Genomic DNA, 18,098 nt, shown 5'->3' on the forward strand with positions numbered 1-18,098 from the left:
TAACCGGAACAAACGCCTCTATACTTGAAATGAAAGTCTCTTTGAAAATTATGTAAAAGCTACTGTTTGGTGAATACATGAAGTCTTTATATTGCTTTGTAGAACTTGTCATTTCTGTCTGTATAGGCTACTTTATTTCTGTTTCTTCTCTCTACAGGTACCTGTTGCTTGATTGTCTCTACTCTGTTTCTCCAATTAATTCCTGAAAAGGGTCCCTTAAGATCTAAGTCACATTAGTCCTTTCCCCACACACTGACACTGAGCAACAACAGCAGCAGCAGCACTCATTTATTTCGAGTCATGAACGTAGGTCCAGTATTTGAACTCTGTTAGCTCTGTTTTTGGTCTGCACCACAATATTTGCCAGGTAGTCACCACTGTCTGTTTGCCAATTGGTGCTGGGCAGGTAGATTGTGTCTTTTCTAATAAACCTGACTCAGATCTGGAAACTTGATGGAATTCAGTGTGATTGCAGAGTCCATTATTAGTCTTTTCACTGAGGAGGTGATGGTTTAAATCCCCTCCATCATTCCTGGGTAATAGGAAGTGTCAAACAAAATCTTCATGACACAGTACTTTGAACACTCCTCCTTCTCCCAGCAGAATTAAAATAGACCTGGAAGAAAAAAAAAAAAAAAGTCTTTTTCTTTTTTAAATGACCACCTCTGCTGCTTCTGGTGCAAATGAAAATGCCCTTCCCAAAATAGATCATTTTTACCCTTCAGATGTCCACTTTTATTTTAAGCCCAGTGACACAACGCCATCCATCACACCCAGCTTTTCAGATGTGAGCAGCCCCGGGAGAAACACAGATACAATGCAGGGAAAGTGTGATAGCGTGCTGCTGCTGCTGCTGCTGCTGCTGTGTAGTTCGGATCTTTATGGTTAGATTACCACTAATTTCACCTCAGAGTAGCATTTAGACATTTTCTTTGTGTGAGTAAAGTGGAAGTCATTCCTCTCTTTAGGGTAAACATTGAAAATGGATGCCCTGCCTTTCCAACTCTTCCCTCAAATTACCACTTGACATGGCCAAACATTGCTCTGCATCATTGTCTGCCAGGAAAATACTTTTCTGAATGCTTTTATTGAATGTTTTGGCTGGGTAGAAATTGTGCGAAGTGTACCCATGGCTTTGATCATCTTGACCTGGAAATGTGATAGTCACCCCACTTCACAAGGCTCTCTGACACCTGGGAAACTGGATCTGGTATTCTTGATACATGATCTGCACCGCAGCACTAAAGACTTAACTTCTCCTGTTGCGTAGTCGACAGAGACTACCGATGGGAAGTGGAATTTCACAAAGCTTAAACGGAGGCTTTTTTTCCCCTTCAAATCACACTGGAGTCACAACAGTGTGACTGTATATATATTAGTCACGGTATATATATATTTTTGTCTGTCATCCTTGTGACAAGCCGACTATCATTTCTTCCTGTTAGTCTTCCGGTGTCTTTGCCCTGGTAGTTCCTTGACCTGCCTCAGCCTCTGGATTTGTTTACCTTTGCTCACTAAAGACCTTGAACTTTTTTTGGAAACTGCTCTGTTTTGTGTTTTGGAGTCCTCGCCTTGTGGTTGCTGGTTGTGACATCCCCAAATAATCACATCAAATCAAAGGGACTTAAGTGCTCAAATATCAATTAAGTATAACAGGATGAGCGTATTTTATTTATGTATTTCAGCACTGATTTCTGGGCAATTTGTGATGGCACTGGCAGCGGTACTGAGGTTAGAAGTAAATTACACAGAGCCAGTGTGTGATTAGAGAAGCTGTGGCACAGCTTTTAAAGTTCAAAACCCCTCAGGATATTTGATCGAGCCGCCGGCCTTTGATCAGCGTTAACATTACGGTAACCATGACAGTTTATTTTCAACTACCCCCCCCCCCCCCCAAAAAAAGACCATTTGTGTCAGAAAACAATCTCCCCTTCCCCCTGACATGTTGGCACGCCGCAAAAGAAAAATGTCAGTGTCAGTGATGGGCCATTAGCCCACAGTGAGTTCCTTCTGTGCTCCCAGACCCACTGAAACACCTTTTTAGTCTTCAACAGATGGTACAGCGACCACAGACGCTGACCTGGGCCTTCACTTAAAGACCCCCCCCCACCTCAAAAAAAAAACCTCACAGGTATCACAGCACTGCAGAGGAACACCAGAGAGTGAATGGTATCAAGCATTGTACCGTATAATAAAGAATTCAGCTTAGCATGGCTGCATTGTAATGGCTTGTACATTTGACTGACGACATAGTCACCTTCTATTCTTCGGTATTATACCCTTTTCTTTTTTCATGGCGGTCGGCCCTCCGTCGCTGCAAATGTCATAGCGCTTTAATGAGAACTGCACTGTTGCCCACAATGGAAGCTTTTCAGTCAGATTAAATGTATCACTGTGCCTGAACCACCCCCCCCCCATCCAACCCCACTTTGCCCCTATTGTGACACAGTGGTATTACAGAGCAGCTTGTTGCTGAAAAACAAGGTTAAGGAGATCAGTATCAAAGGAGGAGTGTTTTTGTGTGGCTCGCAGGAGAGTCTCGCGTCAGGTTTCCACCTGAAACACAAAGGTGTTTTCTTACCTGATTTGTATTCATTCACACAATGAGTGGACCTGCCTCTCTTGTTTCCAAGTAAGGAGAGTCCAGACGAGACTTTTGTTTGCCCTATCATCGGATATGTGCACGCCGCTTCCTCCAGTACGAGCCTTGGAGCCCAGCCACAGGCTTTGTCCTGGATGAATTTTTTTTCCTGCCCTTTTTCCTCTTCTTTGTTGCTCAGTGTATGTTCTAAGAAAACATTTCAGATAAATGTTTGAGCTCCGCCGCAGTTTTTTCCCCCCTTTTGGCTCCTGTGTTATTTCAGTAATACCAGGTCTTGTCATCCTAAAATTTCCCTGTCAGAATCCAGAGCCCACAAATTAGCTGTTTAAAGTGTTTCAGTCCATAGGGGCCTGCATCACTCCACAGATAATGCAGCCTGTACAGTGGTACTGTACAGATCCATTTGTCTGATGCAGTTGATGTCGGTAAAACTTCTGAAAACATGATGTAAGTAAATACTTTGTCTTCTTTTTTTTCCCAGGGATTTTTCCTGACTGTGTCCCCGGAGTCGATCCTCAAAGTGGCGAAGCACGCTTCAGATAACAACAAAATCTTCTCCATGAATCTCTCAGCACCTTTCATCAGCCAGTTCTTTAAAGAACCATTGATGATGATCATGCCTTATGTTGACATCCTGTTTGGCAACGAGACGGTAAGTGACACAAGTCATTTACTGACCTGACTAAAGTTGCAATTTGTCAAGCGCCATCTTGTTTGTTTGAATCCATATTTTGAGGGGCGGGGGTGGAGCCTGACTGACCCAACACCTGTGACCTACACCCATTGAACAGTGATAGCTGTCAATCACATGGTGTCCATGTTAATACATACCATTCTTTATTATCTATTTTACTTTAAATGAGACCATAATTTACAAATTAACATCATGATGTATTGAAGAAGACTTGAAGCCAGAGACTGAGGCCGTAAACTCTGTATGTAAATGTTTACAGACGTAGGAATTAGTCGCTGGTGTCGAGTAGTAGCATTGGAGGACAGAGAGGATCAGTCCGAGAAGGGTGACACATTCAGTCAACATAACTGGTGTGTGTTGTTGTGATGAAAGTGTAGTGAAGTATCGAAGTTTTTCAGCAGCCAACTTCATCTTTTTATTTGTCAACATACATTTTTACTCACATTTATATAGTTTTCTGCGCTAATTTTAAACGACTACATTTTCTGTACAAAATCAAGGCTGCCATCAAAAAGCCATATTTAATACTTCCATATATTCATTTTACTAACACATTAAATTCAAAGTATTGTGCGATCCTTGTAAAATATTGTTCTCTATTTTGTAGTTAAAAAATATATCCTTTCACCTCGTTTAAAGCTAAATTAAAATGCCAGGTCCACTCTCTCATTCCACTCATTGCTCTTGTTTCTCCTCGGCATCAATTTAACTCCTCACTTATCACAGTGACATAAAGAGATGAATAAGAATTAGCCCCGTAATCATTCATCTCAATCGTGTCACCATTTCATGCCGGTTAATCTATCGATTTCTCTCACGACTCTGTGAAAGTGAGTAGCTGGTTGGAGGTCAAGCTGTGGTCACAGACCACGGTGCTGCTGGGAAGTATCCTCTAACAGGCCAGCTGAGCTTGACTCCGAGGCAGCGCCTGGACAAACTGCGCCTTCGGGGAGGAGAAGGGGAGTGTATGATCGCTGGACTGGATTCGCCTCCCCGCTGCTAAAGCTACTAAACAGAGCCCTGTCTTTGGGTAGAGATGGGGTCCACAGACCAGGACAGAACTGGAATAAACTGCTCAGCATTCAAGGATTTATTGCTGTTGCTGACTTCAGCTTTTTCCCCTTTTCTTTCCTCTCCCAGTATAAGACCTCCCTTTTACATATGCACCTCTCTCTGCCTCTCCCGCTCCCTAATTGCTGTGAGGAACGATTCTGTCTCCTAAACCACAGCGTACATTTTGCAAGCGTTATGTATTTTCGAGTGGGTGGTTCTGTAACTGTTTGCTCACACCTACAGTCATTACACTTTAATGACTCTGGATAATTGCAATGTATGTTTGTCGAAGGAGATAATCTTTTGGAGACTCTGTTGGAGCTTGCTCTCTGCAATTGAACCTGGCTAAGTCAGGACAAAATAAGAGCTTCAGTGAGAGACAAAGCAGATATTCAGCCCTCGGACGCCTCAAGCAGTGAGGTCTTCCAGGGTCTGTATAGGTCTAATGTCTGTCCGAAGCGTTTTGAATCCTTTTGGCCTGTGACTGCTCATACAGTCAAGCCCCAGACCCCCCATTGTGCACGAGCCAGACAAGGTTGGCGGTCATGCAGTGGTGCATGGTGAGTGACAGGCAACAGTGCTGCCTCGCCCACGCTCCCCCCCCCCCCGTGGCCGTCCTCTCGCCCCAACTTCTTCCTCCCCCCAATGTGATGGATCAGCCTCAGCCCGTGATGCTTTCATAACAAGTCAGTGACAGTCAGGATCATGCAGACTGACTCCTATAGCCCTGCAGAATGTGCCATAAGGGAAGGCTAATGTGTCTGCCTGTCTCTGCCTCCCTCTCCCACACTCACTGAGTCACGATACTGAGCTGCACACACTCAGGGAAAGTATGTTTAAAGCAGCTGTAAGATCTCATCTCCTCAAAGTGACTTGTAATAATTTTGGGCAAGATGGAGGTTTTTGCGAATCCAGCAGTGCGTTATTTGTCATGCCTGGGATCTTAGGTCAGGCACATCACAGTTTCCCTTTTCGATTGTTTGAAATTCCATAACAGCAACACCACAGACTCCAAAAGATGCCAGTAGCCTGTTTCTCCTCTTGTTTTGGCCCGCTCCTGCTTTTGAAAAGTGTCTGTGTGTCTGACCGAGTCTACCCCGGGTAATTCTTCTGCAACTCGATCCTGCTGGTACTTGTTTGAAACCTGGCATCAGTAAGCCCTGCCTGGCCTATCAGCAGCTTATGCACTTATATAACAGTCTTCCATCCATCCTGTAATTACTGCCTTTTTGGGGAATAGTGAAGTGTCTGTCTTGGGGGTGGGGTGGGGGGTGCGAGGCTACAGCGACGTTGTTCCTGCGTTGCCAGGGCCTCTGAGATGGAGCCGACGGAGCTGCATTGACATCAGACGCTACTCCACTTAATTGGCAAACATGTCGTGTGATAACCTGGGAACAGCGCAGGCCTAATTGAGTCCTCCTGTGCTGTCCTCCTTTGACTACCTGACATGGAACCCAGGGCATTACATTTCCCTCCATTTAATGGCTGCAGTTAATTAGGCTTGAATGAGGGAATCATTACTGCTGGAAAAACCACATGCCGGTGGATTCGCCGATAAAATTAGCCACAATTTGCTTTTGCTATTTGAACATTAGAGATAAACCACACAATGGGGGGGAAAGGAATGGACCATTACTGGAGGATTTGTATTGTGGAATTTTAGACATATCATAGACAAATGGAACAATTAATCAAGACTGAATTAATCACCCTGACTGATGTTTTTTTTTTTTTAAAGCCAGGATTCATGGCTGTCTCACTTCAGATCATTTCATGCGCTCAGGCTCTTCTGTGAAAATGGTTTAAAAATGTGCTTCCTTAATAAAATGGTACCACAGATGAAGAGCTTAGTTTTTTGTTTTTTTTTGCCCCACAGCTAATACCCAACAACCTCATCGCTCCTCTGCCATTAACATTACATAGCACCCCCATACAGGAGTGCCACATGCCTTCCATCGCCGCTCAATGTGTTCTGCAGCTCCACACTCAGAGGGAGCTTATTTATATGGGTCCCGGCGTCGTCTTCCAAAATGAGAGACAGCCATTGTAATTGAATACTCAATAGGTGAGCCATTTAACAAAAGTGGAAATAGCATTCGGCTATGTATTAATGTGCTTTGCTGAGGTAAAAGGAGCCATCATCATTTTAATGCTCAAGCTGTTTTACAAGAGCATTTAGCCTGCCATCTCTCCAGGCCATGAGAGCAAAATGACACAGGTTTCTTCCTCCTCTGTACTTTGTGTCAATGTTCCTCGCCTAATATTTTGTATGGTTATCTCGCCTATTTTCCCATCCTACCCTCAGCACCTCCGCGTGATCTAGGTGGAGGGATACAAGCAGCTCTGCAGAAGGTTATTGTCATGAAAAGCCCCTCAGGCGTTTTGGCTTTCAGCCCTGTTTTTCTACATCTGCATGCAGTGTGCGTGTGTGCGTGTGTACGTGCGTGCGTGCGTGCGTGCGTGTGTGTGTGTGTGTGTGTGTGTGTGTGTGTGTGTGTGTGTGTGTGTGTGTGTGTGTGTGTGTGTGTGTGTGTGTGTGTGTGTGTGGCGGGGGCTCTAATGATTTTTCCAGGACAGGGTGAAGTGGGTGTACAAGAGTATATATATATATAAATATATGTGTGTGTGTGTGTCTGTGTGTTTATGTGGATGGAAAAACAGGCAGGCGGAGGAGATACATGGACAATATGGCGTCATTACTTAACATCTCTCCAGATTCGTCATTTGGCTTTGTTTGTTTGATAGACTGCTTGGAAGTCTTATCTCTGTGGTGAGGCCCCGAGCTGTTTATCGCCTCAGTGACGTGTGCGGTACTGTGGAAGTGCGTGCTCTCTGCTGCCAGTATGTGTGGGTGATGGCAAGTTCACTGAAGACCCCTTAGGGTATATGAGGGGTGTTCTTGCAAAAAAAAAAAAGAAGGAATAGAAAGAATTTCTCCTTGACAGCTCACCCACAGCGGACTCGAGATGTGCTTCATAACTGTAGCTCGGGGAAAATATCCCGTCTCACTGCCTAAAACAAAGAGATGTGAGGGCCAGATTAGCGTATTACTGAAACAGCTTTCCTTTTAGGCTCCTCTCTCTCTGTCTCTCTCCTCCTGTCAGAGCTGTCTGCAGAGGACGGAGGGGGGAGAAGACATGAGACATTAACCTCCATGTGTTTATTCACAAGGCCCCACAGGCCAACTGGGAGGATGAACACAGAACCATCTCTAAAGCCGGCGAAGCGGAACAATCACAATGTGTCATTGGGAGAAAAGACATGAAGTATTAGCTGCTGCTCTCCTTTTGTGTCTTTCACAACTGAATTTTAATTGAATGTGCTATTTCTGTGATGAGTCACATGCCTTCCGTTCGGCATCGGAGTACTTTGCCCTTCAGTGTGACGTACAATCGGTGAGTTCTTTGATGAGTCATCGCGAACATGAGCTGTGATCATTTGCTAAATGCAAAAACTGCCTTGATTCATTCTTATTGCTTCTATTTGTTCTAATTCCTGGTTGAATACGAGGCCAGTGGTTGTCAGGTGGAACATGATTGGAAAAATCTGAATATTAGAGGAAACTTCTTCTTAATTTCTTGAATCACTCTTGAGTTGAGCTATGAGACACATGCACCCAGGGGTCGCATGCAAACATTGCATTGCTTTAAAGTGATGCAATGTAAGTGTAGTGACTTGTGTCACCTAAACCACAACATGGTTCCAAACCAGTGTTGCCTCAGGGAGCAGATTTTCCAAAGTACATGGGATTGATGGTCGACACAGACACATCTGAATGAAGTCAGGGTTTGAACTTCTTTCCAGCTCTCTGTCTCTTTTTCTAAATGTTTCTTGCACAGTTTATGTGAACAGACCAGTGCCCAGTCACCTGAATGTTCCAGAAATGTTGCTGTTGTGGTGAACGCTTCTGATATGTGAAAGGCAAACTTCAGAATGTGTCTGGACCCAGTTTTCGGGAACTCCTGAAGCTTGAGTGTCTATCCTTAAAGCTTAAGTCCTTGTATTGCCCTGTGTTCAAAAATTACAAACATGCATTGAAAAAAGTATAATATGCAGGAAGGCTCTTAGAACTCAAAATAAGATGAACAGCAGCAAGAATGGCAATTTTGCTGAAAATCAGTTTTTAAAATAATATCAGAAATACTGCGATAACAGCTTTAAGATAATTTAGTGCACCACATGTGAACAGGCCAGATGAAAACAACAGGTAAATACAACAGCTGCTTTGCTGAACAAATGTTCTTTTGATGGAGTTGACCTACATGAGTGTGACCTACTTAGAACCCATGCCCCACCACAACCCACCTGTTGGGAACCACTAAATGATATCATCACCAGGCCATGAGATGAGGACATTACATGGCTGAGCGGCAACTTCAGCATATACCGAAAAATTACTTTTGTGCGGGGGACACCAGGAAGTCTGGTGGTTGAGCCACAGAACAAGTGTAGTGCTCGTGCATCAGAGGAAGCCTGAACCTCATGTGCCTGTATCTGACTAATGTGCCCAGTGAGCAGCTTTCATTGGAGTGAACAGGTCGCTACCTTTGAACACAATATCCAGTCATCCATGGCACCAGCAGGAAACTGCTAACAAGCCTCCTGATGAGGTGTTTACTCCCTGATTTATGTCAGTGATAAAACAATTGAAATGTCTGACATGTTAAAATGTAGCTGAACAGGAACACAAGTAGTAAAACGTCTAAGTCAGTGAACTGACTCACTAATATAAATGTCTGCCTCAAGTTTCCTAAGGTATTAGCCAACATTAGGTTGTTCTGTTTATTTAAAAGTGAATTTTTCATTTGTGAGAGGAATACTGTTATTTCATCTATTTACACAGTGTCAATTCAAAGGACAAGCAAAAAGTCTGGCAACCAGCACTCCATCACATAAAGTGTCTGTGCAAGACACTGCAACAGCCTTTTCCTGTCGGTGTTCAGGCAGAGTTAGGATCGAGCACAGAAGAGAAACGATCTCTCCAACATTCCTCTGTTTTTCCTGGCCTGTCTGTTTGCGAGTCATGGTACTTTGGGAGCCAGCATGGCTCCACCAGAGGAGTCCGACTAACCACTGTAATTGTGCCGTGCCCAAGCCGCCTTCCCCAACCCTGGGACTGAACCATGAAATATTCGAAAATGCCGGGGTTAAGAGAGGGGGGGGGCAGGCGGTAGGGGGTCGTTGGCAGTGCAACATGAAATGCGAGACCATAGAGCATCTTTAACAAGGCGGTGGATAGAGAGCCAGCCAGCCAGTCGGGCAGCGAGGGCACACGGTGGAGTCCTCTGAAGGAGAATAATTATGGATGTAAGAGGAGATATTGCACTTGGAGTAGATCAATAGTGCCCACGTTCCGCTGGCGCTGAGGCCAGAGTATATCTGTCACGGCAGGAGAGAGAGCGCTGGATATCAGCTAGTTGCTGGAGGGACCTGAAGTTTTAACCAGCGGGCTTCACAGATACCCTTACAACCCTCATGCCTGTCCTTCCCCCAAAATCACTGCTGCCTGGAGTTTGGCCGCTTGCCCCCTCTATACACACACACACACACACACACACTTCCAATCCTCTTATCCACACACAGTTGGCGGGAGGACTGGCCTTTGTCTACTTGTGATTGTATTCCCACCATCCAGACTATACGGTCATGTTTTCCAGTATCAGTTGGAGGACCCACTCATTTTCCTCATGATAAAAAAATCTAGAGAAAAAAAAGACACAATCAATAAACATGATGTACCCTCATGTAATACCAAATTAATTTGCCTCATGCCATCGATGACGTATTACCTCATTTTAGAAATGCTGGTTATCTGCCTGTTGCTCCCACTTGAACTCAATGAAATATTTATTCTTCTAATTTACTGTAGTAAATTACAGTTTATTTTAATCGCATCACGCCAGGCGTTTCCTTCCAGAGGTGCAATGTGGTTATTTTACCCTCCCAGCGACATCTATTACATTAGCTGTCTGCATTTAGTCTCCTTGTTGAAGGGCCGCTGCCTCCCATGCTGCTTTTCATCTGCTAAATGGCCATCTCATGCCACATCAACAGATAACACGTTGGACATCATCTCAATTTTTGTATGCACAATTTATTCAGACAAAGCTCTCATGTCCCCTGTGGACACAAATGGTTTGAATTATTCCGAGAGCTTTTTTTTTTTTTTTCTTTTTTCTTCCCTGACTTTTTTTCCATTGTCTGAAGCATGTGAGTCCCTCCAGAGCAGATCTTTGTTTCTCATTAGGAGGTAAATAGAGCGGGCCAAATGCTCATATGGTTATTATACACAGGAGGGCATGGTCACTGTTCTCAGCAGCTCAGAGCAGGAGGCAAAAAAGCCGACTGCTTTCTTGACCTTTGTTTGCATGTTGATTTTACTGGATATTAAGCTGCAACGAATGGAAGGTGGGTTCAACCTCGTCAAAAGTTTTTACAGCCCGACTTTTCAACAAATCCAGAGTAGAATGTAAATGAAGAAACACAATCATCACTATTCACAGGTCATGTTTTGAAGCAAAGTACACAGAATAAAATGGCTGCATACTTTAAATTATGCATGCATGTTTTCATTCAAAACAAAAAGAGAAAAGCCATCTTTGATTAATCAAACATAACAGCTACACTGCAGAATAATAAAAGCCATTAACAACCAACAACTGGGCTCAACATACTGTATTTTCTCTATAATGTTAAATGAGACATATTATGCTCAATAATCTTAATATGGGTTATTTAATTTTGAGTGGTAAACTCATCACTTTCCTCAATGCTGTTGCTCCTCTTTTCAGTCTCTGTCTGAAACATTTGATTTTAGCTCCTAAACTTTACAGACCCCCCCCCAACAAAGTCCATTCTGCTCTGATTGGCCTGTCAAACGCTTCCAGCGTGTTTCACAATGATGGAGAATTATTAGCCGGACCAGTGCCAAAGCGTTCAGGAGTTTTAGGAGCAGTGTTTTCTTTGGGGGAGAGGAGATCATTGCACTGCAGACTTGTGGCTTTTTAACTTCACTGAATTTTCACATTCACAAAAAAACCTATATAATACACTAGAGGGAAGAAAAACTGAAAAAAGCATAATTTGTCTCCTTTAAATATTTGTCACTAAATTAACAATCAAAATTAAAGTTAGAACAGAAATAGTTCGCTACAAGTGAACAGTTAGAACTCAAAAGATAACTCAGTCTGTGTGGGTGTGTGTTGATCAGATTTTATTCATTTGCAACATAATCAAAGAGCTCAGTTTGTTGTTGGATTTTTATTTTGTTCCATTTTCTGCATGTGTGGAAATAACCCGACATCACCTCTTTCTTCCCACTTAAAACCAGAGAGAAGAGCACATGCAAAATACAAATACATCCTGGATAAACACACGCTGGAAGGCTCTTGTGTGAAGAAATCTGTATTGTTATAAATTTAGCAGTAACGTGTTAAACAGAATATATTTTTAAGGCCGTCAGCAGCAGACTTGACTTGAGGGTGTTTGGACAACTGAAACTCTGAAAGTGTAAATAGTACCCTAATGTACTGGATGTACATTATTTCCGTGACTTCAAATTTAAAGTATTTTGATGTATTGACCCTAAACATGTGCCTCAGAGAGCTTGAATCAAGGTTACAGTTCAGCTGCTTTCATATGCATGACAAAAAAACATCTTCTAACTGTGGAAGTCCTCCATCAGATGGACTTTGACCAAACAAGCTCTCTTCTCAAACAAACAAATATATTAAGAAGGAAAAACAAACTGTTATCAGTCGGATTGTCCTTCCACTGTTTGTTTTGGTCACTCGCAATATTTCACGATAATTCATTTCTGCGGAACGTGAATAAAACTTGAATACATTATCTGTGAACACGATTCGAGCCTGAGTGGCGTCGAGTGCATTTTCGTCTGTGATGTCGGTGAAGTTATAGTTATATATTATAAGTTATATATTGTACGTTAAATCTTTTGAGTCCAAACGATATAAGATAGAAATAAACCATTTTATGATACAAGTCAATCTTGAATTTCTAAAATCTGTTAAACTGAGTGGAATGACAGTCATGATAACAAGTTAAAAGTTGCTTAATCCACCGTGTTTCTTTCATCCAGTGTGGTTCCTTTAGAGATTGCCAGTCTTTGGTTGTCCGATGTTGTTAGCTGACCCCTTGTTAGAGCCCAGAGGTGAGAGATGTGTGATAGAGGCTCTTAGTGCTGATAAGGCCATCAGTCTGATAACTGACTCCCCCCCAGTACAAAGCTACTACTGCCGCAGCTCCGGCTTCTATTAGCCCCACCAGAGCGGCTGAACGCCTGCCTGCTCCCTCCTGCTCTGTCCGAGGTTACATCCTCTGTTCTAAACCCTTTTATGCAAACCCTGCGTTCCCTCGCTGAGATTGCTATCAGCAGAGATATTTATGTACTGCACATGTTTCCGATTGTTTAACCTTTGGACCCGTGCTGTAGGTGCTGCTGCCGTCCCTGTGGGCTTGCAAAGAGCCCTCTCTCCTGCCCTTGTTGGCAGACGGAGTTAGATGAGAGCAGAGGCTGTTGCTGGAGGTGTGTAATGGATTGGCAGGAAAGGGCACTGTTGAAATTGGTGACATGACAGCTCAGGTCAACCCTGCACTTGCTTTCAAGTTTGGATGAATCTCATCAAAATGGATTTAAAGGGAAACGTTAAACCAAAATATTTATTTTCCTTCCTCCTGTTTTTTTTTCTTTCACTTATTCAGAAGCCATTTTTGTTTTGCAGGTATCTACAGCGAGGAAATGACATCATTTAACACCACTAATGTAGAGGCGTTTTCACACCCTGTATTGCTTTGTAATAGAAATTAGATATAACATAAAAGTAATGTTATTCAACTTAATGCCGAATTCCTGATCTCTGCCCAGAATTGATTGACAGAATCTGAATTAAGGACGATTCTGACTCTACTGAGCCTGATTTCCAATCTGTTCCAAACTACAGGTTTCATATGCTCCATCACATCGTCCCTTAAAGCACAACAGCTGCAGCGTTCACAACAACTTAACAGCAGAATACGAAATGAACAGCAGGCAGCAGTTTTAACTAAAGCAGTGACAGCATCATTTTCCATCTACTTCAGTGGCGTTTTGCAGGTGAGCCGAAATCTCCAAAGTGTCGCTGTCAGTCGAAAACTACAAATGAACTGAAATATTTTTTGTTTACGCTGCAGATGAAGAGAGGCTATGACACACCTCTCCCTGCAGAGTCGTCTGCAACACAACACAATAATGCTCAAAACTAAATATTATAAGGGAACATTGAGACTGTGTTTTCTTAATGCAGATCCATTCCGCTGATATATTTAACGTGGTGTGTAGGAAACAATTCACAACAAGTAATTTAATTAAACAGCAATCGGCAGATACTCTGAAGTGAAGTCATCAGTCACTTCCCTCTCTCTGAGCAGATGTGACAGATGTGTAGTTTTACAGCGATGCATTATATAATGAACGTAGCCTGAGGCGAGTAGAGATGCGACAGAAGTTTAAAATTAATACTAAAACTCCATCTCGCAACAATGCACCATCTGGCGAACAGTGGACAGAGTTGTGTGAAGGAGAGGTGGAAATAATGGAGTAATTTAAAACGAACACACACACACAATTGCTGGCAGGTGTTTTTTTATAAGTGCTTTGTTTACAACTCAGCTTCAAGACATTAGAGGAACGTTGATAGGACAACAAATTTGAGGAAATGTATTTGGGAGGAAGCACTAGTGAGGAATCCAGCCTCACTGTCTGTACACGGCTGATGTAAATATATCAGGAAGTGCAAAAAAAATGTACGTGCATATTAAAACTGTGCGATCAAACCCTAATGTAAGAAAAATAACTGGGTAGACATGAAACATGCCACTTAATGGCTCGGTAAAAACTGAAGTGAAATGCCATCAGTTGTTGTTGAGTAAATTCCCAGAGGCAATATAAGCGACCGCTGCCTCTCTGGAGTGTGTTATTCCTGCGTGTGTGTGTTTACCCTCATGTTTGTGGCATGTCATGCTTGAGCAGGATTGCTACACTCTCCCGGGAGCTTTAGGAGGGTTGGTACAGGTGATTTATTCCCCCCTAATCTGTCCTGCACTGTAGCAGGCGGCTACCTTCCCTCCACCCAGCATGAGCGCGGCGCTATCACATCGCATGATCGTATTGATAATCACCCGCGGTCGCTATCGGCCCTCATATCGTCGTGGTGGCAGCTTCCCTTTCTGCAGGACCTGGACTCGTGCTGGGGGCTGACGTAGGGACATCGAGGAAGAGTTGTGTGTTTGTGACCCCCGAGGCCGAGTCAAGGGCACTGACAAGTCTGACGCCATCGCCTTGATTAGTTATTCATTCCCCGCCCCACAATACCCCCCCACCCACCTCTGTGTAATGTGCGCCGTTGTAATCTTGCTGGAAACGCTTGAGTTGAATGCCAGATGTTGTTTTTACTGGGCATTTATGAAAAGCTGTCTGACTCGCCTCAGTGATGTCATACGCACACATACAAGGAATGGTGCGAACGTCATATGCCATTGTTATATATGTCCATGAGTGGTGATAATTGGCTGAATTGCTTGAGATGTCAGGAGCCAGTTCTCTGCTCCGTTTAGCTTAAAAGGTTCCTACAGTAAGTGATTTGTCATTTCCAACTGATCTGTCCACATCTAATAATTTGTTCTCCACCGGTTTGCACAGTTCAATGACTAAAGACACATTTCCTCCGACGGCGGAAGCCGGTTCTCCTCTAAAACTATTCTAGGCTGGAAACGCAGATGTCTTTGAAATGAGCTCTTATTGAAATACTCTGGAAGGAGGAAGAAAACAGGGGTGCTGTTGTAAATAACTTATCAGAGATACACTGTCCTACCACTCGCCCCCCCCCAAGACACACACAGACAATGTACCAAACAGTACAATTCAATTTCTGCCTCGGCATCAGCTTCGGCTAACACGGTCAAGCAAATGCCTATTTTCTGAATGGCCTGGGGGAGTTACGCTTTTCAGCTTATCAACTTTTATTAACCTTAGCACTGAGGTTTGCTCTTTGATTTAGATTCTTTGGGAAACACTGAAATTGGATTTTTTTTTCCTTCACCTCCTGCTGTGACATATGCTCAACAACTTCTTACACAGAATAGAAGAAAAAAAGTAGATTCCTCCTTTGGTTGGTTACCGGTAATATTTTATCTTTAGAGCCGATAACTTCTCTCTAAAATGGCTGCTATGAGATGTGGCAGCAAAGTGGATGGACCCATTGATTCTGAAAGTATTTTTGTCCGCTGTAACAAGTGAAATGTTCCTATGTTTGGTGGATGAAATATATTTTTTTTTTATCAACAATGGTTGCATCTGAAAGGCCTTTCTAATAGTGATGAATCCAAAGTATAGTGTCGCCCCCTCAGCTCTGTGAATCTTACCAGTGATGTTTTGGTTCTCTGACCTGTAACTTTACTATTCCAGCAGCCAGTTCAGTTAAAAAGCCCTTATACTAGTTATTTGATCAGAGTTGAACGGCTTGTAAGACAGCTATTTTCTCTGGTAGAGACCAAAAACAGAGCTAGAGTTAAAGGGATAGTGTACCCAAAATTCACTCATTGTCTACTCACCACCAGGCCGATGGAGGGTGGGTGAAGTGTTTGAGTCCACAAAACAAGAGATTTAGGGCTAAGCAGCGTTGCAGCCAAATCCAATATAATTGAAATAAATGGTGACCACTTCTTCAAACGTAAGAAAACAACAGAAAATAAATCGTAAAATAAAATGTGACTGTAAACCCTGACATTCAAGTTTTTAGCCTAAATTTCCTCTGATATCCTCCTAGCCCGGATGACCCCTCAATGACCCCACAGAGGCAGTGAATTTTCATTTTTGGGTGAACCATCCCTTTAATATTGGTCTTCATGAGTGTAACTTGTGCTCTTCCAGGATGAGTAAATTGATATCTGCTAAAAAGTGCACAATATGAATTTATTTTGATAATTAGCTCGTTGGCTAGTTCACTGTGCTCCCAAGTGGCAGAATCAGAATCGTAGAATCATAAAAATTGACCTATTATCTGAAAGTGAAGTGAGTCAGAGTGTCAGAGTTTGTGTAATTAGTTTAATTTATATCTTCTGCTGCCATCAGCAGAACCATCTACCTAATTTTAAGCTTTTCCAGAGTCGTGGTTGAGTTCATTCCTTCCTAATCTTCTGCCTTTTGGCTTGTTATCATTTAACTTGAACACAGTTTCTCATGAGCCTCTTTCCTCGTTATAAAACCACTAACACCCACCAACATCTGTCTTTTGTCTGGGTACAATCGGCGTTCAATCCCGGGTCAAATGACTAGAGACTGATTGGCAGTAATGGAAACATGACACCCGATGACTGCGCAAATTCTTTCTTCTTCTTTTATGTTTGTAGTTCTGATGCTGCACCATTTCTGCACAATGTCATGACAAACGTTGTGCTTCCAGGCATTGGCCATGAGAGTTTGTGTACTTATTGTTTTTATCATCTTGGGAACATATGCAAGAGCATTTTTTTTGTGTGCAAACCTTTAAGGCAAGACAGGGAGGTGAGAGAGCTTCTCAGTTTCCAGCATGTCTGTGACGTCAAACATGACTCAGTGGAGAAAAAATAACAGAAAGGCAAACCTTCTTGTGGAAATGGAAAAAACGAAATGTTGGTGTAAAAGAGCTAATAGTTTGTACTGAAGATTCAACTGGATTAGTTATGTTTCTTTCCAAGCCTCAGAAGTGCCCCAACCACAAGTCAGCTTACATAATTCATGAGAAAACTTGGGTAGGGTTCTTTCCTCCACAACACTGAATACCTACTTTGCTCTGTTTATGAGGTTTTAGTCCATCAGACTCCATCCAGCATGAATAAGTTCACACAGAACAACCTCATACTGTGGCAGCACAGACTGTCTGTAAACCAGGCCTGCCCGTCTCCTGTCACTTACAGTGTCGAGGAAAAACAGTGTGAAGCTTTGAAAACTGCCCTTTGCATGAAGTGTGTATTCCCACTTTCAAAAATTTGAGACTTGCCCCCCCCCCCGACTGGGCTCTGGATTATTAGCTTAAGCTCTCTAAAAATATCCCTTTGACTGTTTAAGCCTCTGACAGCAGTAACATCTCACACATTCTGATAGCTTTATACTAACTATGGCTGCAGAGGGCTCATGCACTCAGCCTGCCTTGTTATCTTTTACCTTGTTTGCCCGAAAAGGAGGAGGAGGAGGTGGAGGAGGTGGAGAACTTACTGGCCCCCGAAATCTGCAACAGTCCTCTCAGTCCTTTTTAGAATCGCACTCCGAGTGGCTCATCAGAGACGAGCGTGCAATCACTGCGATCTCGGAACAAACAGGAAGGTTTTTTTTTTTTTTTTTAGCACGAGAGGATTTTGCCCAGATGTCACTCGAAGCACTCGTCATTGTTGCGACAGCTGTAGGAGCACATGGACCGTCATTTGAAAACCGTCACACCACAACATACCAAAGCGGCACGCGTCAAAATGTGGAACGTACACAGCCGGAAACATAAGATATTTGAATATTAATGCTGTAAGCCCCTTAAGGAATAGTGACGTTTATTGCCATTCATTCCACTTTATTGGCCCGCTTGTGTAGCCTCAGTAATTGCATATTTACAGCCGTGCAGTATTTATCATACCAATACATTAGTTTTAGCTGAGTTTATGCTACCAAATATTTTTGATGTTGGCTTTCGTAACAGCTCATAGAAATTAATAAATTCCCAAAAG

General features: G+C 43.0%; 1 protein-coding gene across 3 annotated transcripts in view; it reads left to right on the plus strand.

Annotated features, from left to right (window-relative positions):
* Window positions 1-18,098, plus strand: part of LOC109626880 (adenosine kinase-like) — a 97,219-nt gene that overhangs the window by 65,331 nt on the left and 13,790 nt on the right. For all 3 annotated transcript variants that reach the window (XM_020083075.2, XM_069517332.1, XM_020083076.2), the window contains exon 7: window positions 3,084-3,254. In XM_020083075.2, the coding sequence (XP_019938634.1) occupies window positions 3,084-3,254 (171 nt within the window). The remainder of the gene's footprint in view (window positions 1-3,083; window positions 3,255-18,098) is intronic.

Source organism: Paralichthys olivaceus, chromosome 21 (assembly GCF_024713975.1).
Source record: "Paralichthys olivaceus isolate ysfri-2021 chromosome 21, ASM2471397v2, whole genome shotgun sequence".
NCBI lineage: Eukaryota > Metazoa > Chordata > Actinopteri > Pleuronectiformes > Paralichthyidae > Paralichthys > Paralichthys olivaceus.